The sequence below is a fragment of the Adiantum capillus-veneris genome, chromosome 15 (assembly GCF_014529385.1).
Source record: "Adiantum capillus-veneris isolate H3 chromosome 15, ASM1452938v2, whole genome shotgun sequence".
In the NCBI taxonomy this organism is placed as follows: domain Eukaryota; kingdom Viridiplantae; phylum Streptophyta; class Polypodiopsida; order Polypodiales; family Pteridaceae; genus Adiantum; species Adiantum capillus-veneris.
This window is the reverse complement of record NC_140945.1, coordinates 99,591,840-99,614,802: the sequence shown is the minus strand read 5'-3', so window position 1 is coordinate 99,614,802 and position 22,963 is coordinate 99,591,840. Positions and strand designations below refer to the sequence as shown.

The following is a 22,963-nucleotide window of genomic DNA, read 5'->3' as shown; positions in this document are numbered from 1 at the left end:
TTATATTCCGAACAAAATTCACAGATAAGGGGTTTTACAAACATGTCTTGAACGCACGTGATATGGTAGTTTTACACATAGTGAACCCCCCGAGCCCCTGGGAGAGCAACTTAGCCATGGCCATCATATCCTTTGTCATAATCACCCATGCTAGGTCTTGCTTTGCAATTGATACCACAAATTTGACACAAATTCTGCATGAACAGCAGGGTGGAGTATCTCGATACCTCCTTGTTCCACTGGCCTAGCGACCAACTCCCATTTGGCCCATTGCCAGGGCAATGTGTCTTTGGTGTTCTTTTTCAATGAACATCTTTTTACTGGTTTCAAGAATTCTTTCCAGTTGCATTTGGCCATCTTGAGGAGCAGGCTGAGAGCTGAACAAATTGATCACTTTAACCTTGCTAGGAAAGGAAAATAGCACATACTTCACTTTTGCATCTTGCACCTTACTCTATCTAAGACCCATTGGAATCTTTGCTTGTGCGTAATGTCTTTTTAGGACCTCACTTTAAACAACAAACCAACTAGATAATACTGATTGATGCCAAAATCTATGGTATTTTTGAGGATTGATAGGTATGTTTTCCAAATCTTGACTGGAAAATTAAGAAGAACTAGAGTCGATCATAAATCATGCGGAAGTAATGACGATAGATTCTAGGAAACTTGGCTTGAATACAGGTGTTGATCAAAACAGGACGCTTGATCTCATCAGTCATGTTGTTCAAGTTCTGGGTACTAAAGATTCAATAAAGTCATAGCTGACCTTTTCATTTTCAACCAAGACATCTTTACTACAAATCTGGATATGAGAGCACTGGTTGGTAATTTAATATGCATATCACATGTTCACATTTCTAAGAATATCACATTAAAAGATTTATATCCATGTTCACAAACGTCGTTTGTGCTACCGAGCTCCTCCACACCTTCTGGCTTCCGTAGATTCTCTATGCGAGTGAGGAGAAAGTGCCTTTCCTAGATTGCATTTGTCGCCTTCCGCACTTGCATCCTTGCTCCACCCTCATGGGAAAAGAGTAGGCTACATCTTGTGCAAATTTTTTTTGTGTGATATTCATCTTGAGAACCAACAATATTTGCAACTTATTGCTCATCTGGGCCCACATGAACCTAATTTTAGTTGTAAATTCAGCAAACGGAGCTGAGCTACAATTTCATCAAGAATATATTTAAAAAGAAATCGTTTTAAATCCTATTAGGGTTCCTCTTGAGGTCACATATGTTATGTCCAAAGTGGCTAGCTTGGTTGGTTGAGCATTGGACCACCATGACCGGGGTCATGTGGGCAAGTGACTAGGACGGTGCCATGGAGGTCCTTTGAATTTGAACAAGTGGGAATGCTCGTATTGCTACAGAAAAAGGTCAAGTATGTTCTCTCTCAAATTTGTAAAGATGTGTTCAGGTGAGGCATAGTTATTAGCAACAGTGTTCGGGAAAGTTTTTTTTCCATACGACCATGTTTCCTCCTCCTCAAGATCCAATCGTAAGTCTAATAAAAATTTCAAACTTGCAAGACTTTTGAAATATTTTCCTGTATATTTTACCTGTTTTCTTCCCTTTTCCCTAGTTCCAATCAGCCTAATCTGACCAGCTCTAGGCTAAGCTAAGGCAATCCTTTCCCCAACACTTGATGCAACTATGCCAAAATTGGCATAGTTACAAAAGGCCTTGCATAGTTGAATATAAGAGCCCCGTCCCACCAGGGGGTTGTAGGCTTGAAGGACATGCAACCTACACTTTGTAAGTGTATTCGAATTCAAGGTTAAAATCTTGGAAAGCCATGACCCTCCTAACTATATTTATAGTCCCACCAGGGGGTTGTAGGCTTGCAGGACATTCAACCTACACTCTATAAGTGTAATCAACATTCAAGTTAAAATGTTGGAAAACCATGACCCTCCTAATTATATTTATGGTCCCACTAGGGGGTTGTAGGCTTATAGGACATGTAACCTACACTCGGTAAGTGTATTCGACATTCAAGGTTAAAATCTCGGAAAGCCATGATCCTCCTAACTATATCTATGATCCCTCCTAGTTTGTAGGATGTATTGGTTGCCCTCTAAATGTTTACCTAATTTTAGAACCCTGCAACCCCTAGAATTGTTGGCCAGGACGGGGCTCTAAGACAAATACTTAGTGCGAGTGTTAAAATGCATGAGGCACAATTATTTCAAAAAGTAATTGATAATTATGGATCACGTGACCACTTCCTAAGTGTGTTGCTTTGTAATGTGCGTTCCTGTTCAGATCTAATTGGATGTTTCACTATGTAAACTAATTTTTCTCTCTTTTTGTAGGGAGCTCATACCTGATTTACCAACCTCCCCAAATTCTAAATTGATGAAACTACATCTTCGGCAAATAGAAGAAGCCACCGATAATTTTAGCATGAGAAATCTTATCGGCACAGGGGCTTCTGGATTGGTCTATAAAGGTTTGATGCCCGGTATGTAAAAAAATGAGCACATTAAAGCATAAGCAAAATTTATTTTTGCACACTTTGTGTTATTTAAAAGAGTAACTATTAATTAGTAAATGTGGTTCTAGATGGGAAAGTGTTGGCTTTCAAGAAGTTCATGATGGATAGTAGTTCACTACATGCTTTCTTTCGAGAGCTACAGACAACTCGACAAGCAAAACATCGAAATTTGATCAAAATTTTTGGATACTGGTCCAATCACGTGGATGAAAACATTCTTATACTAGAGTTCATGTCAAACGGCAGCTTAGAGGATCACTTGCATAAGAGCAGCAATCAGTCGAGATCTTGTAAGCTGACATGGGAAGAGAGATGGCATATAGCAATTGCAGTGGCAGAGGGCCTTGTCTACCTTCACGAGGAATGCCCCAACTCACCCATTATTCATTGTGACATCAAACCGAGCAACATCCTTTTTGATTCAGAAATGCAAGCTTGCATTTCCGATTTTGGCCTTGCCAAGATCGTTGTGGACATGGTCACCTCTACCCAAAATTTGCACGGGACGCTTGGATACATGGCCCCTGGTATGTATGCTTATTGTGGTAAATTCTCTCTCTCTCTCTCTCTCTCTCTCTCTCTCTCTCTCTCTCTCTCTCTCACACACACACACACACACACACACACACACACACACACACACACACACACACACACACACACACATATACACTTACACATATATGCATGAGCAATTCATGCCTTATGTCCATGAGTACATACACATACAGGTAGCCATACATATAGGCATGATCAATTCATGCCTTATGTCCATGAGTACATAGACATACAGGTAGCCATACATTTTACATATGAACTTATATTTACATACCTGTGTCTCTTTCTACACTTGCATATGTGTTATGTACGTACACACATACGCATATTTGCATGCATTTGAATCATGATTGATGTCTCTACAGGGTATGTTGATGCCATTAGTTTCTTTTTGTCTTCATGGTCAGAGTGTGCAACTTTTGGAACCATATCTCCGAAGTGTGACGTATATAGCTATGGCATCGTCATGTTGGAGCTAATGAGTGGGGTAAGACCTACTGACAACGTGTTTCTCCAAGACGGAATGACACTTATAGAATGGGCTAAGACAAAGGTTATGGATGGTTCCATTCAAGAAATTCTAGATGAGACTACGGCTTCAATGTATCATAAAGGATTGCACAATGTGCACATAGACCTCCTTATAGAACTTTCATTGGAATGCACAAGAGAAAATCCACGAGATCGGCCAGCAATGAATCGAGTGTTGGCAAGATTATGTAACACTGCCAAAATTGGAAATTTGTCTAAATAATCAAGGCTTGGCGTGACTAAGCGTGTATACTTTAGAAGAGACCTTATTGTATCCTTTTCAACCAAAACTTGTAAAATAACTTTGCTCCATACATAGTTTATATGAATCAAAAAAACAGCCAAGTATCCAAGTTTTATTGAACCAGCGTTCAAGACAATTCATTTTCTCAAACATAAAGAGCCCTCTTGAAGGCTTCTTATTATGTTGATTTTATAAATTTGATAGTGTCTTTTGGCTAATTTACATCTTTCAGATGACAATAGTTCATCTCAATATTTTTGATAGTATATTTTTTATAATTTGCATTTTTAGAGCACAATATTCCTTCTCAAAATGATGGAATTACAAGCTAAGACAAGCTTTTCCAAAGCACTCTATCGATCCCATATTCAATATGCACTCTTTCCTATTCCATGGATATATATATATAGCCACAATTAAGCACAAAGAAGTTTGTACACACTTTGAGAGATTAATGCATAACTGCAAATGGTGGGAATAGCCTTCAGATGGGGATTTCAATTGGTAGATGAACTGGTAATTAATAAGCCTAATTACTATGGTAATTGCACAATGGACACAGTCAAAGGCCCAGTTCGACAACTAAAAATAGAGGCCACTACTTCATTTGATGGGCTATCATTGTATGCCATTGTATTATGCTCTTGTGTCTAGTGCCTTGGAGCTCATTATGCTCTTGTACTCTTTTTTTATTAAGCTCTGATCAATCCTTTGACTCATGTTATACTCCATACTAGTTGTACTAATTTGAATATAATCTAGTTCCGTTCATTTCCCGCTCCAGTGTAAGTGTCATTTCCATTTCAATTATCATTTTCATTTCAATATCAATGTCTCTAACTAATCTATTGTATGAAGTCTACCTGCCTGAATTGATTTAGCTAACTTAACAAACCCAGCCTGAAGAAACCAGCTAATTCTATTTTAGCAATTACGGTGGCTTGATTCCAATTCTAGAGGAGTCAAAGCGAGGCTTTGAAACAGACACAAAGGCTGGTATTAAAGCTAACGTAAACTTGGATTAGTAGGAGGCTGAGAAGCAGGAGCATTCCCAGCACTCTACTACAGGATCTAGGCGTCCACGATGAGAGCAAGCAGAGAGATGCTCTTGATCTGTTGAGTCTAAGAGGAAGGATAAGGGCAAAACTAGAAAGCACACCGAAGAGAGCGAAGGTAGCAGAAGAAGTCACAAGTCAATACATGGAAAGCTCAAGAAAAAACCAGATCCAGACATAACAACTAAAACGGATGATATCGACCAGTGGGAAGCATATATTGATCACTACAGTAAGAAGAAGTCCGGAGGGTGTAACTCGCTTTTGAAAGATAAGACCATGCACCATGAGGGATCCACTAATTTAAAGATCGCCTTTTCAATGTTCAAAGGGGGAAAGAAAGACAACCCACATGTTCACATTCAAGCCTTCCAATAGTATGTCGAGCTCAAAAACATTGACAAAGACGAATGGGGAGAATATTTTTCTCCAACATTAAAGGATGCAGCTCGAAAGTGGTACTACCATTATCCAGCATGCCAGCTCAGGACATACAATAAGTTGATCAAAGCATTCAAGCTTCAATATTCACATAATAGAGCAGATGAAGGTGTTCTATGCAAACTGGACAAAATAAAACATAGTAAAATGTCAGTTCAAAGCTACGTAAAGAAGATTAAAGAACTAAATAGATAGTTGCATGAGCCTCAATGTTAAAAATGAGTGAGGGTTTGGTTCATTAGCGGATTCAAAAGTAAAAGGCTCAGGGATCAGGGGATTCCAAGCCCGACAAAGAAATTCAATGATCTAGTGCAATGAGCTATGAAACTCAAGCAGCAAACAAAAAAGGAGAAAGGTCACAAGAGCAAAAGGAATTGCAATGATACTGAGATAACTACTGAAGAGTCAAATTCTACTTTTAGTTCCAATTCATATGGTAGCAACTCAGATGATAAAGCTAGAGCAAAAAGAAAGGATCCTAGACAAAGAAAATGGAGGAGATGTCCAAGCAAATTGTTGAAATGGAGATGGCTAAACCTTCAGTGAGCAAACTAGAAACTTGGTGTTTGCATTGTGCGAATCAAGAAATCACAGCTTAAATGAATGCAGTCAATGTATATATTGTGAAGCCTACAACCATGTCTGGAATAACTGCGGAATACAAATTCACCACTTCAAGAAGGGAAAGGGCTTGTCTATGATTGATTTAGCTAATCCAAAAGTGGGGAAAGCGGATGGAAAAACTAGAAACTTGGTGTCTGCATTGCAAGTCAAGGGATCATATCTCAAATGAATGCAATCAATGTATATATTGTAAAGCCTACAACCACGCCCATAATAACTGCGGAATACAAATTCACCACTTGAAGAAGGGAAATGGCTTGTCTATGACTGCTTTAACTGATTCAAAAGTAGTGAAAGAGGATGGGCATTTTAGCTCCAAGGGAAATGGGACCAGTACAAGTATTGGTCTTGGTAGAGGTAGATACCAAGGAGGCAATGGTCAAGGTATGGGTAGAGATGACTCTAAGAAGCAAGATTTCACGTGCTACACCTGTGTGGAATACAATCATTTGCCACTCAGTGTCTAGACAACACAAAACCAGAAGGAATTGAGCAGAAACCACCTGAGCCAGTGCTAATTAGAGTGGCCACCAGAATCCAAGGGGTCATGATTGAAGAAATTCCAGATGAACCTGAGAAAGAGGTGAAGCAAGTAGCTTAAACAAAGAGACGGGAGCAACAGAGGGCTACTTGAAAGGCAAAGATAGATGATAAATGGCAAGAGCAGAGAGAGATGTGGCAGTTAAGATCAGAAAGGACCTGGCAAAGAAGATAACAAAGAGTCCAGAATGCTCAAAGGCTAGGGCTATCCAATAAGGTGTCACCTCAATCTTCAGAACTCTAGAAAAGCGGCTCAAAGGATCTCTTAATTGAAGAGAAACTAGCACATTAATTGGAAGTCTATCATAGCTATAGTTTGAAGTCTGATTGAGGAAATGGGAAAGTCATATCAAACTTGACCGAGACTGGAACGACTGATCTGAAGATGGAGAACACTGCAGAGACAGTACAAGGTCCATTACTGTCATAAAATCTAATATCTAACTAACCCAAATGATTTTCTCATATTAAATTGATCACTTAATGTGGGAGAATAAACGGGAACAAGTGTTAAGATATAGGTATGTGCTTTTAGATCTATCTCAACACGGGGCCAATGTAAAGGGGCCCAAAAGGGAGATGGTCTATCAAAGAGCAAGGCTAACCAATGGAGCATAAGACCTTAGGGTTAGCTTCATTGAAGACCTCCAATAAATGTGTGTAAAAGTCCTTTTGACCTTAAGTAAGCTAGGGCTGAGCTTGAGGTGGGAACCCGGCCCAAGCTCGAGGTGCTTGTCCTGCTTGAGGTGCTTGTCATGCTTGAGGTGTTTTTCATGCTTGAGGTGCTTGATTAAGATGCTTGAGGTGCTTGACTGGCTCCATGCTTGAGGTGCTTGACTTGCTGCATGATTAAAGTACTTGAGGTGCCTTGAGAAGCTTGCCTGAGATGCTTGTGGGAACCCCCCCTAGTTCAAGTGCTTTGTCATGCTTGGTGAGTAAGGTGCTTGATCACCTAAAAGTCAAAAGCATTCCTACAAGAGGGGGGGCGAGCCCTTTTCCTAGGGCCTAGAGAGAGAACACCCACTCACACACACAAGGGAAGCCCATCTTGAAGAGGCAGCAAGGACACATGTCAGGCCCCTACCCATGTTACCTTCATGTGTTGCTTGAAGCCTATTGGCTAGGCTTCAAAGGGGTCCAATGATAAATTACATGAATTATCTAATTGTTTTAGCATTTATCAAGTCCTCTCTCTCAAAGGGGAAAGGGGGACACTTGTCCCAAGGCTACCCATGTTGCTTGTAATGGCTCCTGCTTGTGATTGGCTAGGCCTGGAGGGGTCCAATGAGCTTCAGGCATGAGCTACAAGGGGGGGTCGACCCAAGCAAGCTAGGGGGGTGCCTAGGGGGTATACTCACCCACACACACTCACAAGCACTCTCATGGTGTGATATGCAAAGTGCAAGAGCTCCCTCTCCAAGCAAGTAGAGGTTGAGAGCCTACACCAACACTCTTGGCTATGGAGTGCAAATCCAACCAAGAGCCATGCTTCAATGCTTAGGCTTGCCATCTCCTTCTTCTTCATTACTATGCTATTATGTATGCTAGCAACAAGAGTATGATAAGTGAGGAACTAATTCTTTCTCCTACGAAATGTTTCTTCTTCCTCTTCCCTACCCTCATTCCCTGATAGCTCTCTCCACCTTTGAAGGTGTTTGAGGTCTTGGGATTGAGGCTTGGGATAGTTAAAGCTTTCTTCAAGTTTATGTTATGTTTGTGGTGCATGAAGCCTTCCATCTTCATGGCATCACCTAGGTCACAAGGAACACAAAGACTGTATTGTAACAAGTCTCTCTTTATGGGAGAAATCATAATACAAATGCCTATTGGAGGGGGGACCGGCTCCACATAAATCCGGTCCTCAATTGTTGTCATGTTCTCTAAACTTTCTCTCTTGCAAAAGTATTGTCTATGCCAAGTTAACTAATTGCTATGATTATGTTGCTATCTTCAATTATGTATACCCGCTATGCTCACAAAATCATTTCTTGAAAGTACTCTCATTAAATTCCGCTATTCTCAAATTGAATAGGCAAATTCCATTACATTGGTATCAGAGCATTTGGTTTCTCTTTTCTTGCTTAAGAAGAGAGGTCCTTAAGTAGCCTATAAATGGTTGATGTTGTTAATTATAATAGAGTAAGTGGAACTGGGATCTAATACCGGTTTTGTTAAGCCCACTATGTGGGGGATGGTGCACACCTCGGGAGCTTTGGACTTAATAATGGAGTCTTTTTAGACTTGCCTACGGCTTTACCATTATTGAGCCATAAGAAGTCCGAAAGGAGCTAGCCCTTGGCAACTCTGCTATGTTAGACCTACTCCTCTACTCTCTATAATTAACCACTTTGAGCCGTGGGTGTAGATACTTAAGAGCCGATTTTCAAAGGCTAAGAGGAGTGGCAACTAAGGTTTTGAATTGCCAAAGCATACACTAAGTACATACATAAAATTTTGTTAACATGGCTGACAATAATCAAGAGAGTAGAATGAACATTGATAGCTTTGATTTTGCACATGAAGGTGCTAATGATGATGCTCCCATGTTTGTGAATTATCTTGTGACTAGGTTGCAACAAGCTATGGGCAACCCTACCTTGCAAGCCGAAGTTACTCAACAACTTCGTGCCTATGGAATTTCCCTTCCTCTCCAAGAGGAGAGAGAGCTTAGGAGGCCTCTTGAAGAGACCCCCAAAAGAAGACTCTCTCCCATTCGAGAGGAGGAATCCAAAGAGAAAGAAAGCAATGAAAGTCTAAGTTCTTCTGAAGATGTGGCTCCACGAAGAAGGCGGTCTAGACGATCGCCTACTCCTCCCAAGAGGAAAAGAGCAACCCATAGTCCTTCACCTCATCACTCTCAAAGGCAAGAGAGGAAACAAAGGAAGAAAAGGGCTAGGAAGAGGTCACCCTCTTCTCCTTCTTCTTCACCTTCCTTCTCTTCCGATGAAAGTTATGGCTATTCTCCTAGAGAATACAAGAGGGGAGGGCATCGCAAATCATTTCCTGCATGGCGAAGGTCACAAAAGCTAAAGAAGTTCAAGGAGGGAGGAAAGAGTATCTCTTTTATCACCTACGATGGCACCTTTGGTGCTACCGACAAAGTGTTGGCCTTCATCCAGCAATTTGATGCGGCCTTTGGGGACGAGGGCTTCACAGAGTCCTCCAAGCTACGCCATGTAGCTATGCACTTCCAAAAATCAGCTCGTCAATGGTGGGCTAGCCTTCGTGGCAATGGAGAAGCCCCAAAGACATGGAAAACTCTACGAGTTTCCATCATGAAGCAATTTCTTCCAAGCGATACTAAAGATAAAGTTCTTACCGAATGGCGCGGCTTGAAGCTCCTCTCTCATGAGTCTATCAACAAGTATGTAGATAAGTTTTGCGATTTACATCTCAAAGCTACTGTCTTTCAAAAGATAGACTTTGCCGAGCAAAGACAACAATTCTGTGCGGGATTACCTGAAGAGATGGCCGAATATATCAACTCTCAACGGCCCGGTACTATTACCGAAGTAATCCACCACACCATGGTTGCTTCACGCATCAATTTCCATCAAGGGGCTAGACGTAATGTCAAGCCCATGGAAAACAAAGATAAAAATGATGCAAAGGGGAAATCCAATGCTCAAAATAATTCCCAAGGCACTTCCAACAACAACAACAACAATCGGTCCAAGGAGAAGGGAGTTTACAAAGGTAAAAACAAACTCTCTCCTGAAGAGCTTGAAGCTTTTTGCAAGGACCATAAGTGTTTCAAGTGTGGGGAGCAAGGACATGGCTATCGTTCTTGCCCCAAGAAGAATACTCGCAATGAGACTCCTAGGGCTTCCACCATCGAAGCTCCAAAAGAGGATGCTCATTGCAAAGGATCATCACTCTCCTATGCTTGGGGAAAGGTAAGAGAGCATGATGCCTTCATCTTGTTTGACCCTGGCTCTACTCTCAACTTCATATCAATAGAGTTGGCCACCAAGTTGGGCATTCAAGCTTTTGAGATGGGAGATATAGTAACAGCTGATGCAGCTTTCAAGGGACAACAAGCCTCCGTTACTCCCTTGATTGGGAAGTTGAGGCTTCATGTCCAAAGCTATGTTGACAAAGAAGACTTCTTCATCTCTCCCCTCCAACATCAGGATGTTATCCTAGGGGCAGCATGGTTTGATCGCATGGCTGCCAACATGAAGTTCCCTGAAAGGAGAATTTACTTCACCTACAGGGGAAAGAACATGTATATAGATGCTAGTGAGCGTGGTCGCACTATTCCACTTGTAAATCCTCTTTCTTTTGATAAATCAATGAAGAGCTCAGTTTCTGCGTACATGATTTATGTCAAAGAGTCTCTAAAAGCTAATAATGTTTCATCAAATGAAAATGATAGGAATCAAGAAGAGTTAGACTTGTCTACTTTTCTAAAAGGATTCCAAGATGTGTTCATCGATGATATCCCTATGGACCTACCTCCAAAACGAGGGGATGATGACCATCGTATTGAGCTCCTTCCAGGAAGCTCACCGCCTAACAAACCTCCTTATCGAGTCTCACAAGCTCAACAAGAGGAGATCATGAGGCAAGTACAAGAGCTGGTAGACAAAGGGATGGTGAGGCCTAGTTCCTCTCCCTTTTGTTCTCCAGTCCTTTTAGTGCAAAAGAAAGATGGTACATACCGTATGTGTGTGGACTATCGAGCACTAAACCATATCACTATCAAAAACAGATTTCTCGTACCTCGGGTAGAAGATCTGTTTGATAAGCTACAAGGCTCTACCTACTTCAGTAGGATTGACCTTAAGAGTGGCTATCATCAAATAAGGATAGTGGATGAGGATATCTTAAAGACCGCGTTTCGCACAACATTTGGTCTTTATGAATATCTAGTCATGCCTTTTGGCTTGACTAATGCACCAGCTACGTTCAATCGTTTGATGGAGAAAATTTTTAGACCATATCAAAAATTCACTGGAGTGTTCTTCGATGATATCATCATCTACTCCAAGTCTTTGGAGGAACATAAGCAACATCTCCAAGTGATTTTTCAAGCCTTGAGGGAGAACAAACTTTTTCTCAACCAAAAGAAAAGTGAATTCTTCCTTCAAGAGATTCAATATCTAGGCCATATTATCTCTCACGATGGTATTCGTATGGATCCATCAAAGTTAGAGGTAATAAAATCATGGCCTAACCCAAGGAATCTACATGAGCTAAGAAGCTTTATTGGTATGTGTGCATACTATAGACGCTTCATAGCAAAATTCTCTCAAGTAGCAGGACCACTACACGACTTAACCAAGAAGAACGTTAAGTTTGTATGGACTGCTAAGGAGCAAAATGCTTTTGAAAAACTCAAAGAGAAGCTTACTTCCCAACCAGTCCTCGTGCTTTCGGATCTCTCAAAGCCATTTGAGGTCCAATGTGATGCTTGTGGTGATTGCCTTGGAGCGGTTTTGCTTCAAGAAGGGCATGCCATAGCATATGAGAGCCGAAGGCTCAATGGTGATGAACGAGTCTTGGGCATTTATGAGAAAGAGCTTTTAGCTGTTCTACATGCCCTAAACACATGGAAGCACTACCTATTGGGGACTCCATTTATCCTACGAACCGACCACCAAAGTCTCAAGTATTTCATGACGCAAACCAAGCTTTCCGACAAACAAATGAGGTGGGCAAATTTTCTTTCGCAATTTAATTTCCATATTGCTCACATAGCTGGTAAGCACAATCAAGTTGCCGATGCACTTTCACAACGACCAAAAGTTAATGCGGTGTCTATAGCTACTCACAATGATCTATCCTCTATGATAGATGAGTATGCTACTGACCCTGACTTTAGAGACATAATGTCAGCCCTTGCTTTGGGGAAGAAAGAGGAACCATTCACCTTGCAGGATGGTTATCTTCTCCACGGCAATAGGCTATGTGTTACCCATTCCCTTCGTGAGAAGGTTATGTATGAATCCCATGCTCCTCCATATGCAGGGCATAGAGGTATTCAACCTACTCTCCGAGGAGTAGAGACGTATTTCTATTGGCCTACCATGAAAGTGGACATACAAGAGTACGTTTCAAAATGTGTAGTATGCCAAAAGATCAAGTATGATAGAGGGAAGCAACCTGGATTACTCCAGCCATTGCCTATTCCAAATTCACCATGGGAGAGTATATCCATGGATTTCATCTTTGGATTACCCAAGTCTATCCATGGGAATACAGGAATATGGACAATAGTCGACAGGTTTAGCAAGCAAGCACATTTTATTCCTGTCAAAAAGACTATTAAGGCACATCAAATGGCAACTCTCTTCATATCTCAGATTTTCAAACACCATGGATTACCCACATCCATCGTGTCAGATAGAGATCCTAGAATGACCAGTAATTTCTGGAAAGGTCTCTTTGAAAATCTAGGAACAAGATTGAATTTCTCTTCGGCCTATCACCCACAAATGGATGGCCAAAGTGAGATAGCCAATCTTACGATACTCGATCTACTCAAGACTTATGCTACCGAAGTAGATCAACACTCACAATGGGAAAAGTATTTACCGCTAGTAGAGTATGCCTACAATAATACTGTACATACTTCTACGGGCAAAGCACCTTTCGAGATCATAGAAGGAAGACCTAAAAGTCCCTTGCTACTGAAAGTACATGGGAAGATCTTCGCCGCCGATGAGTATAGCCGTGACCTACAAGAATCTTTTCAAAAGATTAGGGAGGCTATAGCCATCTCTCAACAAAGGCAAAAAGCTGCTGCTGATAAGCACAGAAGAGCCTTAATGTTCAAAGAAAATGATTGGGTCTTACTCAAGTTTCCTAAGGCTCGATTAAGGCAAACGACGGGCAAAAATCCTACGGGCCATCAAAAGTATTATGCTAAACTAGCAAAAAGATACTATGGTTCTTTCCAAATCTTGAAGCCTATCAATGAGACGGCTTATCAACTCAAGTTGCCCAACCATTGGCTTATACACAATGCCTTTCATGTAAGCTTACTTAAGCCCTACAAAGGAGAGCCACCAATTGAACCAATTATTGAAGACCCTCCCGAAGTTGAAGACCAAGAAGAGGTGCTACAACCCGAAGCTATCCTTCGGCATGAAGACAAGGTACTACGACATGGTAAGATTATCCAACGGTATCTTATTAAGTTCAAAAATTATCCTTTTGAAGATGCTAAATGGATGCAAGGAGTACAACTTAAGGATAGTATGAACCTTGTCAATGCTTACAATGCTACATTAGAGTAAGCAAATGTACAAATTTCTTTTACATAACTCATGTTTTTGTCTTATATGACTAGTCCTCTTTTTAATTGTGCACAAATTTAACTAGTATGCATGCTTAGAATCATGTTTGTGATGACGACGTCTCTCAAACACCAAGTAGAATTTGTCACTCTACTTTGGGAGAATGAAATGGACTAAAGAGCAGACATGCTTGCGGCAGCTATGTCTCCCAAGCACCAAATGGATTAGTCATCCATCTTGGAAAGATGTCGTAGGGTAAAAAGGGATCCTTTACCCGCTAAGTACGATTGACTAATGACTAAGACTTTATCTCTTCTACCTCATAGTCGAGGACGACTATGATTTCAAGAGAGAGGTAATGTCATAAAATCTAATATCTAACTAACCCAAATGATTTTCTCATATTAAATTGATCACTTAATGTGGGAGAATAAACGGGAACAAGTGTTAAGATATAGGTATGTGCTTTTAGATCTATCTCAACACGGGGCCAATGTAAAGGGGCCCAAAAGGGAGATGGTCTATCAAAGAGCAAGGCTAACCAATGGAGCATAAGACCTTAGGGTTAGCTTCATTGAAGACCTCCAATAAATGTGTGTAAAAGTCCTTTTGACCTTAAGTAAGCTAGGGCTGAGCTTGAGGTGGGAACCCGGCCCAAGCTCGAGGTGCTTGTCCTGCTTGAGGTGCTTGTCATGCTTGAGGTGTTTTTCATGCTTGAGGTGCTTGATTAAAATGCTTGAGGTGCTTGACTGGCTCCATGCTTGAGGTGCTTGACTTGCTGCATGATTAAAGTACTTGAGGTGCCTTGAGAAGCTTGCCTGAGATGCTTGTGGGAACCCCCCCTAGTTCAAGTGCTTTGTCATGCTTGGTGAGTAAGGTGCTTGATCACCTAAAAGTCAAAAGCATTCCTACAAGAGGGGGGGCGAGCCCTTTTCCTAGGGCCTAGAGAGAGAACACCCACTCACACACACAAGGGAAGCCCATCTTGAAGAGGCAGCAAGGACACATGTCAGGCCCCTACCCATGTTACCTTCATGTGTTGCTTGAAGCCTATTGGCTAGGCTTCAAAGGGGTCCAATGATAAACTACATGAATTATCTAATTGTTTTAGCATTTATCAAGTCCTCTCTCTCAAAGGGGAAAGGGGAACACTTGTCCCAAGGCTACCCATGTTGCTTGTAACGGCTCCTGCTTGTGATTGGCTAGGCCTGGAGGGGTCCAATGAGCTTCAGGCATGAGCTACAAGGGGGGGTCGACCCAAGCAAGCTAGGGGGGTGCCTAGGGGGTATACTCACCCACACACACTCACAAGCACTCTCATGGTGTGATATGCAAAGTGCAAGAGCTCCCTCTCCAAGCAAGTAGAGGTTGAGAGCCTACACCAACACTCTTGGCTATGGAGTGCAAATCCAACCAAGAGCCATGCTTCAATGCTTAGGCTTGCCATCTCCTTCTTCTTCATTACTATGCTATTATGTATGCTAGCAACAAGAGTATGATAAGTGAGGAACTAATTCTTTCTCCTACGAAATGTTTCTTCTTCCTCTTCCCTACCCTCATTCCCTGATAGCTCTCTCCACCTTTGAAGGTGTTTGAGGTCTTGGGACTGAGGCTTGGGATAGTTAAAGCTTTCTTCAAGTTTATGTTATGTTTGTGGTGCATGAAGCCTTCCATCTTCATGGCATCACCTAGGTCACAAGGAACACAAAGACTGTATTGTAACAAGTCTCTCTTTATGGGAGAAATCATAATACAAATGCCTATTGGAGGGGGGACCGGCTCCACATAAATCCGGTCCTCAATTGTTGTCATGTTCTCTAAACTCTCTCTCTTGCAAAAGTATTGTCTATGCCAAGTTAACTAATTGCTATGATTATGTTGCTATCTTCAATTATGTATACCCGCTATGCTCACAAAATCATTTCTTGAAAGTACTCTCATTAAATTCTGCTATTCTCAAATTGAATAGGCAAATTCCATTACAATTACAGAGTTAGCTAATGGCCAAACCACCAAAGAAACAAGTGTAGTGGCACTGAGAAGATAGCCAACTGGAAGAAAGGTCTTCTAGCTGGAACAACAATTCTGGTAATGAACACGATGAAATATACGTTAAAGTCTCTGAAATTTTTTGAAAGCTCACAATTGAGCTTGACGATATTCAAAGAGCTTTACCAGAATCTGTGAAGTTTATCAAAAATAAGAGAAAAGCTCAGGTAGAGGTGTCCACAAGTAGCCGCGGGGCCTTGGCACAGGTGTAAGAAGGTTTTGATGTCACTATGGCATGCAGAATCGATTACAGGCAACCAACCAGGTTATGCCTTTCATGGAGTTTATTCTAAGCTAAATCAAGCGATTGGGCGTACAAGTATTGGATGGGTCCTTTAATGGCAGAAGCTAAGAAGGATTTTTTTAATGTGGTGGAGCTTGGGGTTTTTTCGCCAAACATGGAAGGTCGGCATCAGGGGCGTGGCGAAGTAGAGCAATTGGGCAATGGTTAAACATCGGGGTGCTTGCCCCCGTGTAGATGCAGGAGACCAGATGCACTGGTCACGCACCTTTTTGGAAGGCTAGCACCGCTTCAATCATTGTATACAACTAGAGGTGCTGAGCTCTCAACTACCCGCATGCAGGTGTAGCCATGGAGTCGCAGGCGATGAGCGTGAAGGTGCTGAGTTCGAAGCGTGTCAACTCTATGTTGACCATCATTTTGGTCAACCGCCGATGGCTGCCAGTTGAGCTTGACTGGATACCGGTTGGGACGTGCTCGCCATCGTGGCAAGCACCCCAAGATATAACCAATGCCCACTGGCCTAGGGAGAGTATGACGCCACTGCAGATGAAAGGAGAGGAGCTCCATCAAGGTTGAAAAAGATAGATCTTTTGGTAGCGCAAAGGGGTGTTGTAGGGAAGGGCCAAGCCTTTGCCCTTGAAACAGGAAGCATCGTTTCCAATAGGGTTGCACTACCTTCGGGTGGTGGAGGGCTAAGACACTAGAGATTTTGCACTACTATATGGAAGATTGGTTGCCATTGCAGAAGTCGAGTGATGCAGATAAGGCCCTTGAGAGGAGAAAGTGAGTACGCTATGTGCTAGCATGGGGGGAGGAGCTGAGGACCGCAAGTTACGACTCGAAGGTGGAGTTGGGTGCTGCAAGGTAGAAAGGGGGATTGTCATGAACAAGGAATATCACCAAGGGCAAGGGAAAGCAATGCATGTTTTTTCTTTCATAAAATCCATCATTGTACATGCTTTTATTGAAGCTAGTTGAATTGGCACGATCGTAATCTCCATATTCTTTCTCTTATATCTAGTTGTTTGTCGGGGTATATAAGTGTAAGTGAGTGTGATATGTGCAAAGGGTACAAAGGTTGTGCGTATCAAGTATGTGTGAGTTTCCAATGGGTGATGAATGTGTGAGTGCTTCCTTTGTGGATGTTGTGTATGCCAAGCCCGATGCCAAGTGGTTTGTAGGCAAGCAGGTGTAAGCTAGAAGTCTTGAAAGCAATCAAGTGTGTCACTTCATATTGAATTGTCTATGTGCAAGGATAGAGTGCATGCTCTAGAAGGTCATATACGCAAGCCATGATGATATGCTTTGTGGCTGGGTGTGTATAATCGTAGTTACTTTGGTATATGCCAAAAATGGTTGGAAGATAAGGTTTGTGTGTGTGTGTGTGTGTGTGTGTGTGTGTTAACTAGGGGATAGGGGTGTTGTGGAAACCCTCGGCTATAAATAGTCAATTGTGTGTATGCTCGGTGTATTCCTCATTCCCCCATTCCATCTTGTGGTGCCCCCACTATGGACCACACTCATTGCTCAAGTGATGGCATGGTTCAATAACATGGTTCCAGATTGCGGGTTAGTATTCACAAGTGAACAAGATGTTGAAACAGGATGTTGTCGATGTGGATGGTGATCAACAAAGCTAAGTTGAGGGTTGTGATGTTGGTGATGCGAGGGAAGGACAAAGCTTGGTTCGAGGGGTTGGAACTTCCCAATCAGCAGTCATGGAAGGTGATTCAAGCTCGTATTATCCAATACTTCAAGCAGATCAGGTTGTCACATACAAATTCGGATACAAGACTTAAGGTATTGAAGCAATATATGTGTGAATACTTTGGTGTGTTTTTAGACAAGCTCAAATCCTTTTGGAGAGGATTGACTATTGCTACCCAGTTGCAAAATGGAGAAGTTTTCAAGTTCGAGAGGTCCATGGCATGTTTACACCCAAAGATAAGGCAAGAGGTGGAGTATGGAGATCCAAAGAGCTATGCCGATGCGGTGTTGCTTGCCAAAATAAAGAGTAAGAAAGCAAAGCAGAAGTTGGAGTTGGGGCTCCTCAATCCTAAAGATTATGCTTATGTGTCATGCAAAGAGCAACCGAAGTTGACACAAGTGGGAGGAGGTGCATCAATTACAATTGATCAAGGGATAAGACAAGCTAATGTTTCTTACCCTATGTTTCTCATGCAACCATATAGGAAGATAGTGATAGCTACTTCAATGAGGAAGCAAGCCATGAAAATGTGCCAAGTATAGCTATGCATGAAGATTTTAAAGACCAAAGTGCGGAGTAGGAGGCCAAGCTTGACATAGAGATGGTGAAGTCGATTGAAGAAGAAGTATATGAATATTGAGAAGTGATGCTTGAAGTGTAAAGTGTGAGATTTGTCCTAAGGTGTGAGTCAAGGAGAGGAGAGTGGATTTATCCCACATACTATGGATCAAGACTGTAGAGCTACTTAAAGCTCATTTCTTGAATCAATAAACAACAACTCATTTTGCACTACATGCTTGTCTATGGTGAGCTTGTGCTAAGCTAAGTCAATACTCAAGATTGTGTTTATGAGTCCAAGCTAATCCTATCTTGGAACCTAATTCACTTGAGTGATAAGCTTGCTTACACACACTCACACACTTGCACCATGTTTCTCTTTCATCCACCATAGCTAGCACGATCCAAATCCTAACATCTGGTATCAGAGCTACGGTGTGCTAGCTAGGATTGTTGTTGTAATTTTGTGTGTTAGTTTGATTAGCATCTCCTAATCATCATTAAGATCCTTCGTATTTCTCTTCTTCTCTTCCCATTGCATACCTTGTGACTAATTAGCATCAATTAGTCAGTGTGAGCACATTCTTGGGTTTGATTCCCTTGGGTCACTACTCTCTTGGCTAATCCTGAGGTTAATTAGTATTATGCTTAATTATTAGGTGCTTCTCTCAATATTTTTCTTACCATATTTTGTGTTCCATTACTCCCAAGTATGGCACTACCTTGCTTTGTCACTTATGAGCATTCATAGCCAATATCATGAGCTTCGCAATGCATCCTCCCATGCTCCAATTGGACATCTTATGAGAAAATAATTGCTTAATTAATTGTGAAAGTTTATGCTATTATTTCTTTGTGCTCTGCAGAGCAGGGAAGTGTGTTTAGGTGTGTGTGTGTGTGTGTGTTTGTTTAGCCTAAGAGAGCATTCAATGCTCATCAACTTTTTCCCCACACCATCACCCTCTTTGTGAGCCCACGTGGTGGGAACAGCCTACTTTTGGCGAAGTCAAACCCACAAGGGGCCACACACACTAAGGCGTCCAAGGCGGAACTGAAAAAGGGCGCTCAACTGCTTTTTATAAAGTTTTGGGTCCGCGAGCGGACGAACCCGGCCGACTGCTTTTGCGCTCGCCCATCCGGTGGCAATTGATTTCCTGGCAAATGACTGCGAACGGCGGCATGTGGCTGACTGACTGCGCGCTCCGACCGGTCGGCGGAACTCAACCCCGCGCGCTCAATTGCTCTTAAGAAAATTTCGGGTCCACTGGGGTAAATTCCCACAGGCGCGCGTCCTTTTGGTTCTGCTCGCTGCCCGGCGCCCCTGTCCGGCTGCCCGCGCCTACCCGGCCGTGCCTGCGCATGCTCGACTGCCCTGACCTCCGAGCGCTCAATCGCTTTCTAAAAGGCTTTCAAGTCCGCCCCTATGGGGCCCCCCTTCCCACAGTGCTGCCTCAAAGGCCTTAGCTCACTGGATTTAGCCCCATATCCCGCGTCCCCAAAATCTCGAACCCTTAAGCCCACTTAAAAACCCCATTCCCGCGCTGCTCCAAGGTAAAACTCTACGTCTTTTTTTTTTAAAGCCCCCTTTCCCACAGCCTGCTGCCGAGCACTCCAAGAGGCCCAAAGCCCCCCTTCCTGAGCTGACTAAAGAGCTCCAAGGCAAGTACACCAAAGCTGCAACAAAGCTTTGCAAAGCTTCTACACCGGCATTCAAAGGCGGCCTCAAGCAACTTTTAAAAGGGAGCTTCAAAGACATCCAGAGCCAAATTCGAAGGTTCATTTCAGCCATCAAAGATGAACTCAAAGGTGTATGTGAAGGGTGACTTCACCTCGAGTGAAGAGGTACTTCACATTGAGAGATTTTTTTATTAAAGTGACATTAAAATGGAAATCTTGCAACCAAGCACAATTTTGCAAACTAAAATTTTCTATCATCAATTGTATACAGTGTAAAGAGGCAGACACTGGCTAGGAGAGTCTCCTAAGCTAAGACCCTTCTATTGGCACAAATGGGGGACAAGGGAATAGAGAAATTCAATGGGGAGGGATTTCACACTTGGCAAACGAAGTTAAGAGGCTACCTTATGAAAAAATGTTTGTGGTCTGTCATTAGCACTGCCTTAGAGCAACAAGCCGAACCCGATGGAGTGCACACTAAGGCATCTACTCTCATAGCAAGTGCAGAAAATTTGACCAAAGACGAATAAGCATTGGGAATTATCATCACTTCTTTGCATGATAACTATGTGCATTTCATAGATGAAGCCTGGAATGTTCTAGAAAGTAATTTTGGAGCTAGAGCCAAAAGAAGCAAAGTTAGTGTTAAAAGATAGCTTTACAAAGTTACTATGCTTCAAGGGGAGGACATTGCTAGCCTAGTGAACAGGCTTAAGAGCATTGTCACGCAGCTCACTTACGTCCAAGTTGAAGTACCAGAAGATGACAAAGTGGCTATACTTTTAAGTGCACTTCCACCTTCTTATTGTTAAGTATGGAGCCTGATTTACCCTTGTAATCTTCTGTGGTAAAAGCGCACATTTGTAAGGCCCCCATTATGAGGAGAAGCCATCGTGCGTGAAGGAAAATCACTCACCGGAAACCAAAATTTTCATGGACAAGAATCAGGGGCAACTTTAAAGGCCTCGGGGGCGGAGGCCCCCGAGATTTTTTTTTCGCCAGAATATTATGGCCGGACGGCGGCCGGAAAGTGGTCGGAAAACAACCGGTCGATTGGCCGGTGGCCGGTAGTCAATGGCCGATGGCCGGTGGTCGGAAGTCAATGGCCGGTGGCCGGTGGTCGGAAGTCAATGGCCGGTGGCCGGTGGTCGAAAGTCAATGGCCGGTGGCCGGTGGCCGAATTCAATGGCCGGTGGCCGAATTCAAAAGCGGACTTGTCTTCTCAAGGGCGGCCACACATGGGCGGATTGGAGGGTCCGATTTGGACTTATTCGCACAAGGGCGGCTACACATGGCTGTCTCTCATAAGAGAGGGCAGCTCTTTTGGCCTATAAAAGGAGGCCATTTCTACACACATTTCATAGTGTGAAGTTGATGCAACAAGGTGAGTGTGAGGTGGTGAGAGTGAAGCAAGGCGGGAGCTCCATTAAGGGTATAATCCCTTTGTAAACTACTTCTTGTTTTGAAGTACTAAAGCCATTGAGTGGCTGCTTTCCCGTGGACGTAGCCCACATTGGGTGAACCACGTATATCGTGTGTACTCTCTCTCTCTCTCTCTCTCTCTCTCTCTCTCTACTCTATAATCTCGTGTATATAAATCTGTCTCTCTCCATTAAGTAATCTACTCAATTATCTATTTAGCTACGTCTTATTTCCTAACACTTATGACCACTTAGTCACAATTCTTGAAGAAAAAGAACCAGCACCACCATTTCAAGATGTTATCAACTCAGTCCAAGCAGAAGAAAGAAAGCAAAGAGGTTCACTTACCCCATCAGGAGGAGTTTTCATCGCAACATATTCAAGGGGAAGATATTCGCCATCAACATCGGGGTGAAAGCGTGGTTTGGTGGTACAAAAAAAGGACCTATTTTACTTCTACCAATGAAAAAGTTGAAACTGGTAAAAAATTTTGTAGTTTAGGTCAAAATTCTTTGGACCTTGTGTTTTTAGATTCTTCTTTTGAAGATCTATCCACTGATATATAGTATGATAGGTAGTTTTTCATGTGACGTGTAAAAATTGTAACTCGAAGATTTGTCAAAGGTGCTGCCAAGGACAGTCCTTTTTGTACCACCAAAGCATGCTTTTAGCCATCGACAAACGGACAAAAGTGTTATGAATGTGGAAGAATGGGACACGTAGCAAAAGATTGCTACACAAACAAACCTTGCAACAAATGTGGTAGGAAGGGACACCCTCCTTCTCGGTGCTACTCAAGTGGAGGTAGTAATAGTGGAGAAAGCAGCAGCAGTAGAAGCAACAGTAGAAGCAACGAAGGCAAGAAACCTGACAGAGGATCAGCTCACATAGTAGAAGACAAAAAGGACGAAGACGAAGGCAGCGTTTGGAAGACCCATTTTGAAGATGCGGACTATCTACTTGTAGGGGAGGACTTTTTCCTGTGTGGATACCACCTTATCATCCTGTGTGGACATCACCATCCTTTGTAGATTGTTCTTTTTACCATCTTGTGTGGATATCACCATCCTTTGTGAACTTTATTTTCCTGTGTGGATATCACCATCCTGTGTGGATTTTGTTAGCCTGTGTGGATCATGCATCTTCAGTATCTTGTCTTAGTCCAAACCTCAAGGGGAGGATTGTTAAGTGTGAGCTTTGTCCTAAGGTGTGAGTCAAGGAGAGGAGAGTGGATTTATCCCACATACTGTGGAACAAGGCTATAGAGCTACTTAAAGCTCATTTCTTGAATCAATAAACAACAACTCATTTTGCACTACATGCTTGTCTATGGTGAGCTTGTGCTAAGCTAAGTCAATACTCAAGATTGTGTTTATGAGTCCAAGCTAATCCTATCTTGGAACCTAATTCACTTGAGTGATAAGCTTGCTTACACACACTCACACACTTGCACCATGTTTCTCTTTCATCCACCATAGCTAGCACGATCCAAATCCTAACATGAAGTGGACTATCAGCAAAGAGGAAGGTGCTACAAACTTTATGGGTGATGAAGTTTTGGA

At 42.4% G+C, this 22,963-nt stretch overlaps 1 protein-coding gene across 1 annotated transcript in view; it reads left to right on the top strand.

Annotated features, from left to right (window-relative positions):
- The window catches only part of LOC147441148 (uncharacterized), a 34,935-nt gene extending 30,878 nt beyond the window's left edge, over positions 1-4,057 (top strand). Inside the window, exons 3-5 of the mRNA XM_086483665.1 lie at positions 2,325-2,473; positions 2,575-3,033; positions 3,472-4,057. Of these exons, the coding sequence (XP_086339791.1) occupies positions 2,325-2,473; positions 2,575-3,033; positions 3,472-3,818 (955 nt within the window). The 3' untranslated portion in view covers positions 3,819-4,057. The remainder of the gene's footprint in view (positions 1-2,324; positions 2,474-2,574; positions 3,034-3,471) is intronic.
- Positions 4,058-22,963: the final 18,906 nt, after the last annotated feature.